The sequence below is a fragment of the Cervus canadensis genome, chromosome 28, assembly GCF_019320065.1.
Source record: "Cervus canadensis isolate Bull #8, Minnesota chromosome 28, ASM1932006v1, whole genome shotgun sequence".
Lineage (NCBI taxonomy): Eukaryota > Metazoa > Chordata > Mammalia > Artiodactyla > Cervidae > Cervus > Cervus canadensis.
Window position 1 is genome coordinate 15,899,576 of NC_057413.1, and position 17,817 is coordinate 15,917,392.

The following is a 17,817-nucleotide window of genomic DNA, read 5'->3' on the forward strand; positions in this document are numbered from 1 at the left end:
CAATCCCTGGTCATGGAACTAGATCCCACATGCAGCAACTAAGACCTAGCACAGTCAAATAAATAAATATTATTTTAAAAAGAAGTGGGGCTAAATTAGCACTCAGATAAAACTACTCTAGGCCTTATGCCAAATGGTTTAAAACCATTTAACAAATGGATCAAAGTAGCCACATGGGAAGCCCTAGTGAAGTAGAAGAAATGGCATATAAGAATCTCTGGGAAGGAGGCTTGAATTGAGTGTTGGGATTCAGAAAATATGCTTGCCTACTTGAGAAGTGATTCCATAGTGAAACTCTGTCACTAATGGGATCATGCTAGGTGAAAGTGATAGACTTGAAGCCATTGACTTAAAGTATTTGTAGCTGAGTGGTCAATTTAAGTGACTGCAAAGATCTCTCTCTCCCAAAAGGGATTTTTTTCATGATCTGATATGTAATGTGTGTGTGTGTGTGTGTGCATGTGCACTCATGGAAGAAGTTTGGAGAGAGGGCGGTGCTCTTACCCTCGCCAAATGACAGGAAAGACAGGGAACTGGAGGACAGTGTCTGCTGTCTGGTGTCTGCTTTCTCTCCTATACTCAGAGCTGATTCTGACTCTGACGCTCACATGTGAGGAGCCTCTGGGGACTCTCAGGATACTTGGAGACACCGCAGTGGTGGTCTGAGATCCTGTAATCAGTTGTCAGGTCTCAGAGGTAAATCGGGAAATCCAGATTAAGGTCAACATTTCATTTTTCTCACAAGCTGGTGAGACCAGAAAAGATTTGGGCAATATTGTTTTACTTTAACAATTAAGATAATGGGCATTTTAGTAATTCAGAATTCTTTGTAAGTATCATATTCTGAAGGCTGAATTTTAGACACAGAGTCATTGGCATCAAGAAGATATATTAATAAAAAAATCCTGATTTTTTTAAATGAAAAAGAAGCCTTCCAGCAAAATAACATATTCTAAATTTTTTTCACTTGTGGATTATAGCCCATAAGTATTTTAAATGCTTGGATAAAAATTAATGAGTGGGATTGTTCTTGACTCAGACAATGTATTGGCTGTGTGACTTTTGACAAATCTTTTAATGCTCTGTGCCACAGATTCCCTATCACTGAAAGAAAGTTAATATTCACTGCCCTAGATACATCAGGAAAAGAGCCTTATTAATGTTTATTTGCATTCCTTAACAGCAACTGAAGCAAGGTTAAGCTTACTTGTGAACTTAGTTTACTATCAGAAAGCTGAGAAACAAAGTTTCAGAAAATCATCTGCTGGTTTCCAAAGTTATGGCAGAGTTCTCACAGAATCCCATGCCCTCTACTCCACCTCCCCCACACAAAGAAAACCACCCCCTCCACAAAAAAACCACCTTTGATACCACTGAATTTTATGCATGCTGTTTATTATAATTAAAAAGATCAATTGTCTTTGCAAGCAGATATCAATGTTTATATGTATAACATTTCTGATTGCAAATGAGATGAGCGCTTTTTGCCTGGAGAAAACCTGTATCACTTCACTGTTTAGTTGCTCAGTCATGTCTGATAATACGGTGCAAGGAGCAGGGATCCAAAAGGAATCCAGCAGTCTTGCAGAGTTGAGGAGACAGACAGTAGGTTTCAGAAGTTCAAGGTGTCTAGAATTTTCCAGGTGCAGTACTGGGAGGAGGGAGCTATTCAGAGAAAGAGGTCCTGAAATATGCATGAGACCCCATGAGACCTGTTGAATATGGTTTGCAAGTTGCCTGGGTTGAAACTCCACAAGGCCAGATGAAAACAACTTTCCAAAGACATAACTATTACTTGGGGCTGTAAGACAAACAGTTACACAGGTCTGGAAATTATGTTCCTTCTAACAGAATCCAAGTAAACAGTAAAGAGACGTGGAGCATTCATTAGACATCCAAACAAAGGTATAACTTAGAAGTGGGCTATAGGACTTCCCTGATGGTGCACTGACTAAGTCTCTGTGCTCCCAATACAGGGGCCTGGGTTCAATCCCTGGTCAGGGAACTAGATCCCACATACAGCAACTAAGACCTGGCACAGCCAAATAAATAAATATTATTTAAAAAAGAAGTGGGGCTAAATTAGCACTCAAATAAAACTACTCTCAGTTCAGTTCAGTTCAGTTCAGTCACTCAGTCATGTCCGACTCTTTGTGACCCCATGGACTGCAGCATGCCAGGCCTCCCTGTCCATCACCAACTCCCGGAGTTTACTCAAACTCATGTCCGTTGAGTTAGTGATGCCATCCAACTATCTCATCCTCTGTCGTCCCCTTCTCTTCCTGCCTTCAATCTTTCCCAGCATCAGGGTCTTTTCAAATGAGTCAGCTCTTCGCATCAGATGGCCAAAATACTGGAGTTTCAGCTTCAACATCGGTCCTTCCAATGAATATTCAGGACTGATCTCCTTTACAATGGACTGGCTGGATCTCCTTGCAGTCCAAGGGACTCTCAAGAGTCTTCTCCAACACCACAGTTCAAAAGCATCAATTCTTCAGTGCTCAGCTTTCTTTACAGTCCAACTCTCACATCCATACATGACCACTGGACAAACCATAGCCTTGACTAGATGGACCTTTGTTGGCAAAGCAAAGTCTTTGCTTTTTAATATGCTGTCTAGGTTGGTCATAACTTTTCTCCCAAGGAATAAGCGTCTTTTAATTTCATAGCTGTAGTCACTAACTGCAGTGATTTTGGAGTCCCCAAAAATAAAGTCAAGCACTGTTTCCACTGTTTCTCCATCTATTTGCCATGAAGTGATGGGACCAGATGCCATGATCTTAGTTTTTTGAAAACTACTCTAGGAATATACCAAATGGTTTAAAACCATTTAACAAATGGATCAAAGCATCCCACAGTTAACTTAATTATCTGCTAGAGAAGTTCCAGAGCTCTTTAAAGAAATACAGCAAAATTAATTGCTCAAAAGCAGAAAAATTGAAATATACAGTCTCTAGAAAATTACCAAAAATTTGAAAAAACAGAAACTATAACACATAACCATCAGGAAATAATTCAATAAAACATCCAGAAATTATAACATGAAGAAATTAACAGAAAAGAAAATATGCCTCTTATGTACAAGATAAAAGATAACATGTTCTTGATTATCAACATGATGAAGAAATAAATGGAAAATACGAAAAATAATGCAAATATTACTTGTAGAGATAAAAGCACAATATCTGAGATGAAAAATACCACACATGGAAATTATAGCAGATTCCACACTGGGAATAAAAATGCTAGTGGAACTGAAGCCACAGCAACAGGAAAGTATGGTGCATTGAAAAATAAAGTCTTGGTGACCCACTGGGTAATATTCAGTGGTATAATATATGTTTAATTGGATGCAAAGATGATGAGTCAAGCAATACTTGAAAAAATGAAAAAAAAAATTTCCCAATTTGATGAAAATGATAAAGCCCTCATATCAGAAACTTAAATACTCAAATAAGAAAAGAAAATGTCTGAAACAAATGATTTAAGCTTCTATTTAAGGGGAAAAATATCAGATTAAGCTCAAAGTAAGAAATAGGAAGGAAATAGTAAAGATAAGGAACCAGTGAAATAGACTATGGAAAAGCACAAAGTTAAAAATAACTAAAAAGTTATTTATAGAGATTATTAAAGTTGCTAAATGTTTAACAAGATTAATCTAGAAAAGGAAAAACCACAAGTTACCAATATAAGAATGAAGCTTAGAACATAAGTTTAGACCCTACAAATGATAAAAACACAAAAAAGTGAGGAAATGTTATAACAGTGTTCACATTTATGCTGATTGTGACAAATGTAATGAAATAGACAAACTCCTTGAAAGACAGAGATACAAGCTTACCCACAGAGAAAGAAGTAACATAAATAGCTTTATATCATTGAATTTATAGAAGAAAATATAGTTGTAATTGGTTTCCATTAGTGAAGTTACCAAAAATTCAAATATACAATAACAACTTAAATGCAAAGGGCCTAGAATAACCAACATAGTGAAAAACAAACAAAAAGAACAAAACTGAAGACTTGAATTACTTGATTTCAAGAATTACCATGCATTTTCAAAAATGCAATATAAAGGTTGATATATAAATTAAAGAAATAAAAGAGTCTAGATGCTTAGTTTCTAAGGTAATTCAGTAGACTGGAGAAGAATCTTTTCATCAAATGAGGCTGGAACAAATCATCCATAGCAGAAACATGGGCCTCAAATCTTCCCTCACATTACATACAAAAATTAACCCAGTTTGGATTATATACCTAGAGGTATAAACCCCAGCTACAAACTACAGAAAGAAACAGGAGACAATTTTTATGACCATAAGTTAAACAAAGAAGTCTTAGATCACAAAGAAGAATCATAGACTTACTTGTAGGAGCCACAATGATAAAATTTCTAGAAGGAAGTATTTGTCATCTTGGGTGACAAAATTTCTTAGATTTACTCAAGAACATATTTGAACATAACAGCAAAAATGGTATGTTGGACTTCATCAAATTAAGAAGTTTGCTCTCCAAGGATCACCGTTAAGAATGAAAGGCCAGACATGGAATGGGAGAAAATACTTAGAAAACGTGTATTTGATAAAGGATTTGAATCCAGAGTAGGTAAAGAACATTTATAACTCAGTAAGTAGAAATCCAACAACTGACCAGAAAAAAAAAAAAAAAGAAAAGAAAAAGAAATACTCCACCAATGAATATGTATGAATGGTTAATAAATACAAGATGCTCAGCACTATTAGTTAACAGTAAAATGTAAATTAGAACTACAATGTGATACCTCTACATACATTCTGAAACTACTAAAATTAAAAAGACCCCAAATACTAAGTGCTGGTATTAATATAGAACAACTGGAAATACATAATGCTGATAATAAAGTTCAATAATACAGCCATTTAGGAAAACAGTATGGAAGTTTGCTGTCAGATTAAATGGGCTGTTTAAGCCCAATTTTAAAGAAGCTTTCTTAACCACAGTGCAGCTTACTATGTATTTATATACTCACCCACTTATTCACTTAACTAATTATATGAGCAAAGATCTTGCAATTAAGGCCACTTGTAACTGCATCATGGTAAACACAACTTGGTACTGAAAGAACTTATAGTTTAGTTGATTTAGTTAATTGGGCTCATGGAATATAATGTCCAGAACTGCCCCTCTGGGGCTTCCCAGATGGTGCAGTGGTAAAGAATCTGCCTGCCAATGCAGGAGGCACAGGAGACTTGGGTTCAGTCCCTGATTGGGATAATTCCCTGGAGGAGAAACTGGCAACCCGCTTCAGTATTCTTGCTTGGGAAATCCCATGGACAGAGGAGGCTGGTGGGCTACAGTCCATGGGGTCACAAAGAATCAGACATTACAGCATGCATATATACACACACACATACATAAATACATACATACATATATATATATATAGGACCATGTAGAGAGACTATTGATACCAGATTTATGGGATAAGGGAAGGCTTTTTAGAGGTAAAGATAGCAAGTGGAAACCTGAAGATCTTCAAAATTCTGCACCATCTGGCTACTGGCTTTCTATGCTTCAGCCCACATAGCTTTTCAGATTTGTGCCAGGCTATACCCCAAAGCCAAGGGGTCAGAACTGCACTGCAAAAAGTTTTCCTCTCTAGTGAGATGTTAGGAAAAGAAATGGACAATGGTACGAACATGAAGTTTACCACAAGACTAGATGTATTGAGCCTTGGCCACCATATCCTGTTCATCTGTGTATACTTAACAATTAGGAGAAAATTGAATGAGGCAGAGAAAAACTTTCTGAGTGAATAATAAGGGAATTGCTGGGCAATACATGAATTCAACTGAGCAGTGATGGGGCATAATGGGTTATCTGGGGATCCCAGGTCTGTGAGTAAATAGTAACCACCACTGTTCACAATAAGATCTGGTTGGTCTGGTGACTGCATCATATATGGCAGGGTAGTTTTTGAGTGCTGGACAGACTTAGAGGTAAAATTTGGGATGATCTCCCTCTGCTCTTACCATGCATATTGTTCTCAAATAAATAAATACCAGGCCTGGAGAAAAGCTTTATAACATTTTTAAAGCTCTATAGTAATAGGGAAATCTCAGATCTCTCCAGACTATTCTTAGTTCACTTTACCAGACTGAAGATTCCTTGATATATCCATTTTCTAAGAACATAGGACATGGATATTATTTTAAACAATTTGGTTCTTAGATACAATCAAATAACAGGTGTTCTCATTCATAGCAATTGATTTAAAAATAACTTCTCTGATCATATCAATTTGGAATCAATGTTGTTTAGGTTGCATTAACAGGAAAAATGAATATTTTGGTCTCTAAGAAAAAGTGAATCTTATTTCTTCAAAGCCAGCTAAATAACCTAGGGTACTGAGGTCATGGAAGTTAAAACAAGGGATTTGTTGTTCTTTTCTTTTTCATAAAATATAAATCTCTTTATGTTCTCTCTCTTTCATAGTACTCTATTTTTTCATTCCATCTTTCTTAATCCATGTCTTTTTTCACATTTTGTTTTGTTCCTATTCCTTAGTTTGCAAAGTTTCCATATTTCCTGTTTGAATCAATGTTTATTTTTTTGATAACTTTATTTTTTAATTGGAGGATAACTGCTTTGCAATGATGTATTGGTTTTTGCCATACAACGTGAATCCGTCATAATTATGTATGTGTCCCCTCCTTCTTTGAGCCTCCCTGTCCCCTCCCATCCCACCCCTCTAGATTATCACAAGAGCACCAGGCTGGGCTCCCTGTGGTATACAGTAGCTTCCCACTAGCTATCTCTTTTACACATTATATTGTATACATATCAATGCCGTTTTCTTATTTGTCCTTCCCTCTTCTTCCCCTGCAGTGTCCACAAGTCCCTTCTCTACGTCTCTATTCCTCCCCTGAAAATAGGTTTATCATGACTATTTTTCCAGATTATACATATATGCCTTAGTATACAATATTTGTTTTTCTCTTTCTGACTTGCTTCACTCTGTACATCAGGCTTTGGGTTCATCCGCCTCACTATGACTGACTCACATTCATTCCATTTTATGGCTGGGTAATATTCCTTTGTCTATATGGTTCTTAAACTTGAATGGACATCATCACAGTAATTTAGAAGGTTTGGGAAGCACAGAGGACTGAGTAACACTCTAAAGTCTGATTCAGAAAGAGGGTAAATGTGTGTGAAAATCTGCATTTGTAGTAAGTTCCCAGATGAGGCTAACGCTGCTGGTTCTGAGATCATACCTTGATAATCACCAACCTGTAAGTCATCCTACAGGTAGCAGGCTAGGGAGATACTGACTGTTATAGAATGTGCTCAAATGGAATCTAAGTGGTCTGAAAGCCTAATTGCAAGGGAACCAGGCAATAAATCTGCCATCTCAAGGTTAATTGCCTATATTGTTTTTAACCTTGAGATTGGAGGTGCTTTAAAATCTTTTTATAGAGGTTCCAATAGACTATAAATCCAGAAGGTATATAGTTGTGAAACTTTTACCATTGTTGTCTCTTCCCCAATATGTTTTTTCCCTTGGTTTGCATAATCACCTCATAATCTTTAAGCTTTGCTGAGTATTTTCTACTGAAAACATAAAGTAGATCAAATCTTATTACTAAATGGCTCTGACAGCTGAAGAAAATGAAAATGATTGTTTGTATTTAATAAGTCAAGAATGGAAGAGTAATTGTTTAACATAAATGAAAAAATGCAGAGCTCTATGTTATCTGTATATTTGGCATTTCACCGAGTGGAGCAACATATCTTTGTTTGCAGCCCTGGTAGTTAAACCCTTTCCATATGTTTTGCCAAAGCTAAAGCATAACAAAATTAATAAATAAAAACCCTCTGAAAAGCCAGGATCTGCTTTTTAGAATTTCTATCAGGCCTCAGAAAAATCACTCTGCCTGTATTTTTTCATACCAATTTTTTTCTTTCTTCATTTGACATTCCTGAATTTAAATTATGTTTGTGGGTTTGCCATCTAGTCTTTTTCTTATTCATATTTGTTTATTTGTTTTTTGTCCTTCACGGTAAAGATGGTTCCTCTCTTTATTTTTAAGTATTGTTATTATGTTTATGTGGGTATAGTAGCTTTACAATGTTGTGTTAATTTCTGCTGTACAACAAATTGAACCAGCTATATGCATACATATATCCCCTCTTTCTTAGACACCCCCTCCCCTCATCCTACCCATCTAGGTCACCACAGAGCACCGAGCAGAGTTCCCTGTGCTGTGCCGTATTGAGACTCATTTTACATTTCCAGGTTACATCTGACTCCGGTGGACTCTTCGTCCAACACCTGAAAGGAGTATTGTGCATTCTGTGTAGTGCATTGATAGCTAGAAACAATCGGGTCCCTATTAGCCAATTCCACCTGGCGAGATACAGACTGTTGCCCAAGCTCTGAGACCTTTTTAATCCAGACAGGTAGGGCATACCATTTGAACATCAGAAAATTCTCTGCTTCTTCCCCAACTGTCTCCTTGTTTTTGTTGAATGGAGCAGGGGACATGGATGGTAGGGGACATGGGTGAGGGAGAGAAGACTTGGGAAGAAATGCAGCCTGCTCATTAAGAATCTTAGGATGCTTTTCTTACCATTAAAGAGAAAGCCACTTAATAATTACTATTTGTTCTTTGTTCTCAAAAATGCTTTTAGATTCCTTGTTCACCTAAGATTCAGGTCAAAAACTAGAGAAGACCATTGATCATGTCACAAACTCTTAAATGTGTTTGACTGTGTGCTTAGGAAAGGGTGGTGGGTGCATACCAACCATACCAGCACACTCATTACACCTTGGGCCCTCTTCTGAGCCCTTCAGGAGAGTCAATGGGAGCTTTGTGTTAACACGTAGCAAAGAACTGGACTCATTGTGTGTGCTTCTTTGCCTTCAGTCACCTGCGTTTGGATTTTAATCTCCTGAACTAAACCTTTGTGAGTTGTTCTGGCTTGATTATCCTCTCATTCTATTCATTCCTCTTCCATGGGACACCTTAGTCATTTTTACTTTGAGAGAGTTCAAACTGGTAAGTGGTCCTGATCCAAGACCGTGTGTTAGGGCTTGATAAATTGGCATTGTTTGGGGCCTAGCAGATGTTCAATGATTGGTAACATGAAGAGAATGGGAGGAAAACGAGAATGGAGAAAAGTTAGTTATAATGTGGAGGGAGTCCCATTATAGGCTCAATAGAAGGTATTTAGGCCAAAGAGTTTTAGAAATCCATTCTCAATTCTAATCAGCCCCATATGTGTTATAGTAACATGTTGCATGAAGACATTGTTTTATTGGAAACTTCTTAATATTCAGAAATCTTCCTGTAGATATTCTTCCTTCACTGAGGTTTTTTTCTTCTTTTTTAAAGAAATTTTTTTTTGCCATGAGGAAGTTTTGTTTGGCCTGGAGTAAATGAAACTTAGAGCCCAGAAGGCTCAGTTAAATTGAGCTTGAAACTGAGAACCCATGACGCTCCTGCGAGTGCTGAGCAAAAAGAAGAACATTGGCTGTCCTTCACCCCAGTGGAATCATCTGACTTTTCTATTTGGTTTCAGAACTAGAAGATAAAAAACTATGAATATATAAAACTAAACGTTCTGAGACATTAAATTTTTACAAACTGGAACTCTTTAATAACTGATGCAATCATTCAAACTAAATTAATATTGGTGTGAGCAGAGCTTATTGACCTAGTTGCAATGAAATGCCGTGGCACTTCATGTCACCTGCCAACTGTCCATCGTACAAGCACTACCCTTAATACTGAAGCCAGCAGACCTATGCCAGCTGGCAGCTTTGGTGGCAGAGCCATTGTTCCAAAGGGGATGGAGAGAGTACTGAGCCCTACTCTTACCTGTTATACCTGTCCCAGGCTGAATTCAGGCTTGGGACAGTCCAGCGCAGGCCTGAGATAAATTCAGCAAAACTCATATTCGAGGCACCTGTGTAAGATCTTCACTGGACTGGAATCATTACACCTGTCAACTCCCTGCAATAAATTAGTTTCCATGTCGACATTAAACCTGATAGAAAATTCCAGCAGAAGGTAGAACATAGACATGGCAGTGTTTTCTTCATTGTTAAATGAAGGGTGGTGTACAGAAGACACGTTTCAGGAAAGACATTGAAGACTGGCTGGCATTTTAAAATTGGTCTCTGCCTATTGGTTTGGTTCATTCCTTATCATGAACCTTGGTAATTACATTCTGTACATCCCCTGAGGCTTCAGACTGACAGGACTGTGCATTAGAAGAAGGAATGGAAAACTCCCAACAATACTTGAATTCAGCTTAGTTGGCTGCATGTATTATGACAACATCTTTCATCACTGTAGTAATCTCATATAGTAATGTTGGGCAGCATAATAATAAATTGCTTTTATCTTGCTTTTTTTTTAGCTTAAAGATTTCCCTTGTAGCAAACATTTTTATGTAAAACTACACACATTTTTCTTAGTGTTTCCTTGGGGAAAAAAATTGGGTTAAGTGTGTATGTGTTTGCATCTATTTGGTATCTTAGATTTCAATGAAGAAAATAAATGCTCACATTTTCAAGGCTTTCCTTGGTTTTAAACATTTACTATATCACAAAACTGCTTTTATGGTATTCTTAAAAGGAGCTATCTATATGCTAAATATGGCAAGTGAGAATTGAATCATGATGGGAAAACTTGAAAAGGTAAAATAAGATGAAAATACTTATGCTACTGAAATTATTTTAGGCAAAGTTTTCATACATCTAGTCTTGAATGCTGTTGGTTTTTACTGTAGTGATGAAGTTGATCCTGTTTGTACATGAGAGGCGTTTCTTTGTTTTCATCTTGCCTGACATAGAAGAGAAATTCTAGTCCATTGTGAATCTCTGTGTTGTTAGAAATAGTGAAAGTAGCATTTAACATCAAGATAGTTTCCTTGTATGAGATGGCTATTAAGATCCAAAGTTTTTAGACCAAGGTGAGGAATTAGTTCACTGTAAGGTAAATAAGCCTCGTAATAATAACAGTAGCCTGTGTTAAAGTTTCCAGATAAAATCAAATAAGTTTATAACAGATTTTTTTTCCCATTTGGATGTTTGACGCTTTAATATATTTGATGTCTGTTGAAAAAGCTAAAATGATACTAGTGCTCTCTTAGATGCTTTAAATATGTCACCTTATTGACGTGAATAACAACCCTTATGGCAAATACCATTATTGTCTCCATTTGTGGATGAGAAGACTGAAGAATTTCTTCAATTTCTTTCAGTTTCTTCAAAGTTGACCAGTGAATTAAAAAAGAACTCTTGCTTTTAAATATTGTATTTTAGAGTTAGAGATGTGAATATGGCTAGGGTTCTATTGCTTCTTTGCAAACCCAAAGTGCAATGGTTGTGTTTCTTCTTGTAGGGAATTGCCTATTGACCTTTGCATTACAACAATCTACATTATTTCAATGATTGGTAAGTTTTCTTTTGTATCCTTCTCTGGGTGGTGGGATTCATATTGGAAAAACACACCGGAAGTCGTCTCCTGTTAGGTCCCTGCCCCAGTCTTTATCTTAGGATTGAGTTTTGACATCGAGATGACCAGAGGGCAAATTCGTCTCTCTGTGGCCCCCTGGGAGATGACTACTGGGAGAGACAAAATTTCCCAGAGAGTTAAGAGTGGTTCCCGCATCCAGATCCTTGTACAAAATTTTCAAGATAATTACTGAGCAATTCACATTCGGAGGTTACCCAGTGTTAGGCCTAATTTGCTTCTTTAAAACTTTGGTATTCAAAAGGTGGTGCCAGGGCCACCCATTCTTCACCCAGGAGACACCACCAATGAACATTCTTGACTCCTACCCCCAAGACCTACTGAGCCAGAGTCTGTGTTTTAACAGAGCCTTCAGCCATTCATCTGCACAGTGAAAAGCTCTGATTTAAAGAGCATAAGTTAGAAAGGAACAAAACTGGGTCATTTGTAGTGATGTGGATGCACCTAGGGGCTGACATATAGAGTGAAGTAAGTCAGAAAGAGAAAAACAAGTATCATATATTAACACGTATATATGGTGTTTCCCTAATGGCTCAGCTGGTAAAGAATCCAGTTGCACACGGGAGACCTAGGTTTGATCCCTGGGTTGGGAGGCTCCTCTGGAGAAGGGAATGGCTACCCACTCTAGTATTCTGGCCTGGAGAACTCCATGGACCATGCAGTCCATGGGGTTGCAAAGAGTTGGACATGACTGAGTGACTTTCACTTCACTTCATGGAATCCAGAAAGGCAGTGCAGATGTGTCTGCTTGCAAGGCAGGAATAGAGACATAAAGAACAGACATATGGACATAGGGGAGGAAGGAGGAGGTGAGACAAATTCAGAGAGTAGCACTGATATATATGCACACCATGTGTAAAATACAGCTAGTGGGAAGCTGCTTTATAGCACAGGGAGCTCAGCTCGGGGCTCTGTCATGACCTAAAGTGGTTGAATGGGGGAGGTGGTGGGAGGTAGGTCCAAGAAGGAGGGGATATATGTATACATATAGCTGATTCACTCTATTATATAGCAGGAGCTAACATAACATTGTAAAGCAACTATACTAAAAAAAAAAAGAGCATAAGTGTCTACACTGCTAGAATGCAATCCAAAGGCCCAGATCCCATCTCTATCAGATATTGCAGATATTGGCTATGTAAACTCAAGCAAGTCACATGGTATGTGGGCCTAAGTTTCCACATCTGCAAAGGAGAGAAACTACCCAACAATGCAGGGCTGTTGAAGGATGAAAATAGGGAACACATGTAAAGCCCATGGTCTAAGTTGTCAAATGACTCTGCTCACTTACAAGTCAGGCTGATCCTGTGCAGATGTGACACTTTGTGTCAGGGTGATCTTAAGGGCAAAGACCACTCCATCCTTTTAGTTCTGTCCACAGACTTCACCAGGGCAGCGCTGTCACTGTGGAAAGAAATGGAAGGGATGGGTGGAGTGGTTGAGTGTCACATGTTCTTGATGGCCAGAGGCCTGGAAGCTCTGACATCAAGGAATGTTCTGGAAGCAGGAAGAAGGCAGCCAGTGTTCAGGGAGACTTTCTCCCTTTAGCTTGATTTGTATATTATTTGATAGCATTATATTAACACATGGACATCATCACACATCCAGTGCAAACATAGGTGGTTGTCCAGTGTAAGAACTGAAAAGGGAAAATATAAGCCAGCAATCAAGAAATTTAAACACGAGAGAGAGAAGATTAAGAAGGCAGCAAAAAGGGGCTTAGATGGTTACATAGCATCACTGACTCAATGGACAGGAATTTGAGCAGACTCCGGGACATGGTGGAGGACAGAGGAGCCTGGCATGCTGTGGTCCATGGGATTGCTAAGAGTCAGACACAACTTAGCAATTGAACAACAACAAAAGAGGGGTTGCCGGCCACACTCAAAGTCTGAAAGTACTTTGAGGACGTTAATGAGCCTACAAGATGAACAGTTCCACAGGCAGGTCTGCCTGCCTCTCTGGCCTGTGCAGGGGAATGCAGGGATGGAGTGGGAATTTTCCTGGTGTCACTAATGGGCCCGGGACACTCTTTCAGAAGGCATTATAAACACAGCACTTCCTTAGTGTCCCTCACTGTGGTCACACTTCCTGCTCAACACGGACTTTGTTATAGTAGTTTCTTACTGTTGACAGAAATGTAGTTGGCGACCTCAGGCAGCCTGCCGATGGACAGTGAGCCAAAACAAACACACCCCCAGGTTATCCTAGTTTCAGATGATTGTAGTTTTTGCACATGTGCCCTGGCAGCCTCCACTTCTATCAGTGTTATTATTTCAGTTTATGGTTAAACTTTTTATCTAATAAAGATATGTGTTCCATCATAGGACAAGGGTTAGCTGAGTTCACTGAAACAGGAGAAAATGCAGAGAGAGGTGTAAAGCTGCCTGGGGCAGTGTTCTTTACCAACAAGGGGATTCATGACCCCTGAGATCACCTTTCCAGTGTCCTGCAGCCAGAGTTGTTTTTCAGATTATATGGGCCACGTGAGCCACTGAGTGTGAAATATGCCAACATGACCCTGAATGTAATAGTTATTTTTTTTCCACCTGGTTTTAATTTTGGTCACCAACAACTAAAGAAAATTAATAAAAATAAATAGGGCTTCTATTTCTTTTTTTTTTTTTTCCTTTTTTTCCCATTATTTATTATTTCCATTCCTATTTTTGTTTTGGTACTTCTGTGCATCAGCTATTCATTTGAACCTCTGAGACTGTGGCAAATAGAGTGCCCAACAGACCATTTTATTCCTTCTGTCTGCTGGCAGTCTGCCTATCAGTTATTTTCTCTCTCTTTCCCCTTCTTTGATTGCTTTCCTGACTCTCATAGGCCAGAAGTCTAGCAGATGTGTATGTGCTAGAGACTTCCATGGAGGCTCATCCATTGGGTCTTACGTCCCACTTTCCACAGCTTCCTCATCCTCTGCCCGTTTCCTGCAGATATTTGTATAACTTTCATTTAACACTTGTCATCTGGCTCAGGTTTTTAAGCTGCTAGCTTTTCTGATCAAAAGGCATTGTCACTTTTTAATCTTCCTCATTTGCATCTTCATTTGAACATTCTTTCGAGCTAAGCAGCTGTGAAGACACATTTATGAAATTATTTAATTCTATCATTTCCTGCTCTGGGTCACTAACAGGGATGATGAGAGAACTTGATAATCTCTAAATTTCCCAAATGCTAAAGAAGTAATCAAACTCATGATATCTAAAAACCTTAATTAAAGTAAATGGAGACATTACCAAGCAACCAAACAGTTTGTTCCCTATGACCTTTCAGGCTGGTTTGCTCCCTTTGTACTCTGTTTTAACTTAAATGACTTAATTTAGATAAGGAGCAACAATTCCACCCCTGTACCCCTTCTCCCACCTATGACATTGGTCAACACTGTCAGGATATATGTAAGTTAGGTTTTTCCTTCTGAGTTCAGGACTGAAGAGCAGCAAATATATGACCATCCTTCACCAACTAGGGTCCCAGCTGGAGGAAAGCCTCTGTGGACCATCAAACTGGCCCCTACATATAATTAACTCATTTGTGAAGTTGCCAAAAATGCATGCGTAAGAGAAATCTTCCCAAGAACTCAGGATTGTTTCTTCCCTACCCCTCCTTGGGATTTCTGTCACACTGTCACAACAACCCTGCCCTTTGTTAAGTGCCAGTCCACGGACACTTAAAGGACAAAAGGACTGGGACTTCCCTGGTGGTCCGGTGGTTAAGAATCTGCCTGCCAATGCAGGGGACACGGGTTCAGCCCCTGGCCTGGGAAGATTCCACATGCCACAAGACAACTAAGCCCCCTGGGCCACAACTACTGAAGGCTGCATGCCCTAGAGCCTGTGGTCTGCAACGAGAGAAGTCACTGCAATGAGAAGCCTATGCACCACAACTAGAGAAAACCCAAGGGCAGCCAGGAGGACCCAGTGCAACTAAAAATAAATAAATAAACAAATGAACAAAGGGGTTGACTGGCTCTTATTATTATTATTTTTTAATCTGGAAGAAAAACAATCTTATTAGTTGATAGTACCTAGGGGGCCTCAAGTATAAGGTGGACAAAAATCCATAATGGAAGCCGTCATTGAGTTTGACGGTTCTTTGAGGGAGGCTGAAAAATACTGGCAATTACAGCATAGTATTACATGTGCTACAGTAAAGTGAGATGTGAGAAAAATTGAGGCTTTTCTGAGCTTCCTCGAAGGTCTAGACCTTCGGGAGCATTTGAAATCTGTAGTGTGTGATTGAAGAACTAAAATTTTCCTTTTAGATTTTAATAAATATACACAGAAATTTAAATAACCACACATGCTATTGGCTTGTGTATTGGACTGTACAGTTCCAGACTGTCCATTGCGTCAAACATTCTTGGTAGCCCATGTTTGCCTCTTATTTCCTGCAATATGCAAAGCAAATTAAGCATACTAGCATCACCAAGGTCATCAGTGAGAAGCCTTTAGGCATGAACTTATCTTTCCTTTAGGAAATCTTCCTACAACTGAATGCTTTCATAGAAAGTTTGTTCAGGTTTTTCCATTTTTTTTTTAAATTGGAGGATAATTACTTTACAATATTGTGGTCTCTGCTGTACATCAATGCAAATTCAATGTGAATACCTCATAATTATATATATATGTTGCCTCCCTCCCTCTCCTCTATTCCACCCTTCTAGGTTTTCACAGAACGCCAGGCTGGGCTTCCTAATATCTTACAGAATACCTGAATGAACGTTTTGGCCAACCCAGTACTTATCCCCTCTTGGCATTAAAATTACCTATTTGTTTACATATTCCCCACTTAACTGTATACTCTGGGGGGAAAAGGAGGGGGTTGTTTTTCTCTTATGCACCAGTGTGTACTGAGTACAGACTACAATTTCTTATCAAGTACTTGAAAAATATCTGTTGAAAAATAGTTTTCCATTATGGACTATCTATAGGGTGAAAAAATATCAAAGCCAAAAGGGTTTTTGTTACTTCAGCATCCCCCTTGTTGCCTACGCTAAATCATTTTTTAGCTCTTACTCTGGCTGGCAAAAGCCAGTGATATCAGGGTGTTCATGCCTCATCACCATTACTCAGTGAAATGTGGCCCTTTCTTCCCAATTCTATGGGTAAATCCCAATTGAGAGAAACAAGTCATGCCTGTCTGGTTCAATTCCCGTGGCAATAATACACTTAAAGGTGAACATGTAACCTAGATATGATCAGTAAGTTGTGAGAGTTTTCTTCCAGGAGTTTTCTGAGGAAAGATTGACTCTTAAAAGGGATATAAGAAACAGTTGGCCTATCTTTTGCCTCGAAGTATTCTATGTCCTTGGACTGCAAGGAGATCCAACCAGTCCATCCTAAAGGAAACCATCCTGAATATTCTTTGGAAGGACTGATGCTGAAGCTGAAACTCTAATACTTTGGCCACCTGATGAAAAGAACTGACTCATTGGAAAAGACCCTGATGCTGGGAAAGACTGAAGCCAGGAGGAGAAGGGGATGACAGAGGATAAGATGGCTGGATGGCATCACCAGCTCAATGGACAAGAGTTTGAGTAAACTCCAGGAGTTGGTGATGGACAGGGAGGCCTGGTGTGCTGCAGCCCATGGTCAGACACAACTGAGTGACTGAACTGAATTGATTCCTATGTCTAGATGTGAAATCTAGAGCTTCTACAGCCATTTTGTAAACATGGGGAATTGAACTGAGGGTAGAGAGTTGGGCCAGATATATAGTCTTTGATGTTCAGCTTCTTAACCAACGAACCCTGAAATCTGCCCAGTAGCTACATATCTTGGTTATGGGCAATAATACATTTCCCTTTTTTTTTTTTTTTTGCCTGTGCTGGGTCTTCATTGTGCACGGGCTTTCTCTAGTTGTGGTGAGCGGAGGCTGCTCTTCATTGTGGTGCATGGGCCTCTCATTGTGGTGGCTTCTCTTGTTGAGGAGCATGGGCTCTAGGCACATGGGCTTAGTTGTGCCTGGCACATGGAATCTTCCCAGACTAAGGATTGAACCTGTGTCCCCTCCTTTGGCAGGTGGCTTCCTAACTGATGGACCACCAGGGAAGTCCACATTTGCTCATTTTTAAAGCCAATCAAATGAGGAGTTTCACATGGCTTGACTGGGTCCTCTGCAAAGCTATAATCAAGGGGTCAGCTGAGGCTGGGTTCTGAGCTGGAAGCCCCTGAGGAAGAATCCAATTCCATGCTCACATGGCTGTTGGCGGCATTCGGTTCTTTGTAGACTACCTGGGGTCTTCACTTTTTTGCCATCTGTTGGCCAGAGGCTGTACTCAGCTCCT

General features: G+C 39.1%; 1 protein-coding gene across 2 annotated transcripts in view; it reads left to right on the top strand.

The window, feature by feature from the left end:
* Positions 1-17,817, top strand: part of LOC122429059 — a 775,926-nt gene that overhangs the window by 657,525 nt on the left and 100,584 nt on the right. The window contains exons 8-9 of one of the 2 annotated variants that reach the window (XM_043449190.1): positions 11,394-11,446; positions 16,195-16,253. The exons of the other annotated variant lie outside the window; for it this stretch is intronic. Of the exons in view, the coding sequence (XP_043305125.1) occupies positions 11,394-11,446; positions 16,195-16,226 (85 nt within the window). The 3' untranslated portion in view covers positions 16,227-16,253. Of the gene's footprint in view, positions 1-11,393; positions 11,447-16,194; positions 16,254-17,817 lie in introns of those variants that run through there. 2 annotated transcript variants of the gene reach the window in all.